The sequence below is a fragment of the Merops nubicus genome, unplaced genomic scaffold, assembly GCF_000691845.1.
Source record: "Merops nubicus isolate BGI_N331 unplaced genomic scaffold, ASM69184v1 scaffold25113, whole genome shotgun sequence".
Taxonomy (NCBI): Eukaryota; Metazoa; Chordata; class Aves; order Coraciiformes; family Meropidae; genus Merops; species Merops nubicus.
In genome coordinates, this window is record NW_008601331.1 from 31,400 (window position 1) to 35,092 (window position 3,693).

General features: G+C 41.9%; 1 protein-coding gene across 1 annotated transcript in view; it reads right to left on the reverse strand.

Annotated features, from left to right (window-relative positions):
- Positions 1-3,574: 3,574 nt before the first annotated feature.
- LOC103770700 (gap junction alpha-3 protein) overlaps positions 3,575-3,693 on the reverse strand; it is a 1,737-nt gene continuing 1,618 nt past the window's right edge. The window contains exon 3 of the mRNA XM_008937974.1: positions 3,575-3,691. Coding sequence (XP_008936222.1) covers positions 3,575-3,691 — 117 coding nt within the window. The remainder of the gene's footprint in view (positions 3,692-3,693) is intronic.

A 3,693-nucleotide genomic window follows, 5' to 3' on the forward strand; every position in this document is an offset into this window, starting at 1 on the left:
TTCTACTCAAAGAGCAAAACCAAGTGTTTTTGGTTTGGTTTTTCTTTTTTTTCAGTTTGCTGTTATATCAGGCATGATTATGCTCTGACTTCCTCTTTTACAATAACTTACTTACTGGTTTCATGTTAGGGATGTGTGTGTGTAAGATCTTTCAGGACTGTGGCTTGAACAGCCATACATCCAGGCTAAATCAAAGTATCATTTGCTGCCAGTTCCCTCTTTGGAATTGGTTGATGTAAAAGAGTAAACAATTTGGAAATCACCAGTTTATTTTTACCAACAGGCCCTGTTCTGCTAGTTAGTTGCCTTTTGGACATATTTTCCAGAACTATGGAAGTCTGCATAGATATGCTTTTCTCATAGCATGCTGAATTCAGCTATCATTCATAAGTAAGGATTAAAGTACTCAAAATCAGCCACACCAGTAAGGGTTTTTTTTCAACAAATTTGATTCCAAATGTGATGTGGCAACTAACAGAACTTCTAAGTATCAAGGCCAAAACAGCTACCTGGGCCTAACTGAAGAAACAATTACTGGACTCCCAATGAAACGGCAGGTAACCGAGATGCTTGGCGCTGTATAGTTACGTGGTGGAACTTAAGCCGATTTTAAAAGCACAGCCTGTGTGTTGTAGCTTTGCTTCCTCAGGCCAGTACTGCTTGGATGCAGAGGCTGCTCTGTCAGATTTCTCTTTTATGAAGGGTGACAGGGGTTGCAATAGAGTTATATTTCTCCCCCTGAGCTTTCCAGTAGTTAATCTGCTTGAAAATACCATATATTCCACAAAACCACCTGAATTCTCTGCAGGTCTAACCACACACATTAACTTGAAAAGGCAGACTAGGTATCAGCTGATCTTAAGTTAAACCTATCTCTGTTACTATTTTTTATATACAATAGGGATGCAATCCTGCACGACACACTCTGAGAAGATAGTAGTAAAGTAAGGACTGCAAGATTCAGAGCTCCACCAAACAACAGGTCAGTTTTGCTCTCGGGTGTTGATATAAAAAAAGCACATATTCCAGGTGGTCTGGTTTATATAAACACACTCCAGAGAGACTTTGACTTCATTCTTCAGAGCATAAAAGAAAGGAAAACACACAGCCCAGGAATTTTGATGAGCTAAAATACAGAGATGCATATTGCATTATTTCAGCAATATAATTACTTGGCATTTAGAAAAACTTACAAAACTGCAACCACAGATGCTAGTAATTCTAAAAATTTTGAGTGCTAAACTCTGCCTTTGTTTACATCTAGGCAACATTCTCACCTTTGGTTTAAGTTAAACATCGTTGCATGGATAAAGCAGAATTTAGCTTTTAGCTTTCTTGCAGAAAGGGTTTTTATGGCTTATAACATAGAAAATTCACGAGAGCGTGCCTGAAGCTGAACATCTAATAGTAAATATGTTCATTCTACTACTTCACATTGACATTTAATGCAGTGTCTGCCCTGAAGATTAGTGGCAGCAGAACGACTTCTCCTCACCTGGTTCACCACAAGCAGGTCAAGGAAGTCACGAGACAACATGCCCAAGGGCTGCAGAACAGTGCTTCTGATCATGAGAAACTCTTTGTGTCTACTCAGAAAGCAGTAAAAAGAAATATTTAATCTCGAGTGATGGGAATATATTTTAACTGTGAGTAAAATAAAAGCTCTCAGGAAAACATTTAACAGCAGAGATAACTGGCAATTGTAACTACTTGCTACAGGGTGACCCTGCTTTGCCTGAGTAAGGACTGCACTGCCAGGCCAAATACTTTCAAGATGCAAAGGGCTACCCCAATGTGTCTTCTCTTCTCCAATTACAGTACTTTTGATTATAGCAGCAATAGGACTGACTCAGAGCTTCAGTTCTTTTGGCTTTTGCTTAGAACAGAAGTTGGGCCTAATCCTGCATTCCTTTTGTACAAACTCTCCTGAGCCTTTATCAGGCATTTGAAATTCTGACTAATGTCTGTGAGAGTACTTGTTACAAAGGAATAAAGGACAGAGCCAGTTGCAGGGAAAGCTGCACCTTGGAAACAAATACCCAGTAGTTTCCTCCACCCATTTTTAAGGGAAACACACAAATTTCAAAAGCAGGATTTTAATGTCTTTAAGGCCCCAAACCTACATTCCTTCTGGCTCCCAAAACTCCACGTGAATGTTAGTTTTACTTGAATAAGGCCGGCAAGATTCATTCCCAAATCGTGCTCCTTGTTAAATTGAATGGAAATTCTGCAAGTGACTTCAGTGGGATCAGAACAGACCCTTCAGCCACTAGCATGTTGCCCAGATAGTTTAGCCACCTTTTCTGCAATACAATGTTGTCTAAATCTGATTTCCCTGACCTGTAAGACACTACAGATTGTTGTTAAAGGGATGGGTAGAACACGTAAGTAAATAATGTTGCTTTGGGAATTTTACCATTAGTAAGTTTCTCTCCGCTTCCATTTTCTTGTAAGATAGAAGACCAAACAAAAATTATTAAGTACACAGTCAAGTAACTTTAAACCTACAGATCAAAATTATTCTCAAAATGTTCAAATACTTAAAAATATGCACTCAAGTTTACTTCTAAAAAGCGTTTTTCCAACAAACTTAAGCCGATATCTAATAGTCTAAAATGCAGAGCTGTACTTTATCCTATTGTTTGTCCATGGGCAACATATGGGGCCACAATGTATTGAAATCATAATCCTTGCTTTCTGAAGATAAATTGTTCTGTGTAATAATTTCTGAGGTGTGGTTTAAAATCCTGTCCTCCTCTAAGCAACTTCAGAAGTCATCTAAAAATCATAACCAAACATGCTCAAACATGTGGGCTTAAAAACATGGTGTGATCATGGCTGGCAAACACTGGATAGAAGGTCAAACCAAACACTTCCTAACAGGTCAAGAGTAAAAGAAAAAAATTATAGAAAGATGAACCTCAAAAATCTATTACAGGGGTTACCTAAACTTTGCCCGGCTGAGGACCACATTGGTGCTCTGTCATGAGCACAAAGGCTTCAGTAAGTCACGTTATGCGGAAGAGACCGAGTTACCTTTAATATGGCAAGTTGGTCCATAGAGATGACAGGTGCCAACTGGCAATATGTCACCCTGACGTTTGCCACAGGGCTCTATATGATTCAAGAGGAAGAAAATAAGTCCTTGCATCTGCTCACGTACAGCTTATGTGAAAAAGGGTGGAAGGGAAGGCAAGGGCAAGAGGGAGATGACAGCCAGGCACATGGGCACTAGGGATACTAGCATTTTTCTCAGAGGAAAGCCAGCCTGGTGACCAGCTGCCATCACCGCCTGTTACTTGTGCAGGCCTCCCCTCCGGCTGCCCTTGGGAGATCTTCCATGCATCTGAAGGGAAGCAGGATTTGTCCCCTGGCCCACGGGCTGCATTTCAGCCACCCCTGACCTATTAGAAAATGTTGATATTCTTCCCCACTACAACTCACAGAGTGCAAAAACAGCAAGCGTCAAAGATTGATGGCCAGGCCTTCCCACCCAGGCCAGGCCTGGCCTCCCCGGCAGCTGCCCTGCCCACCCCACCTTCCACCGCCTCTTCTCTGAGCAGAGGCGGCCGCACTACACGGCCAAGTCGTCTGACCTGGCTCTGCAGCTGCTCGACTTACTGGCCCTGCTCAAGCGCCGCGTGTCGATGAGCAGTGGTGGCTCGTGCATCTCCACGGTGGTGCAGGCGGCCG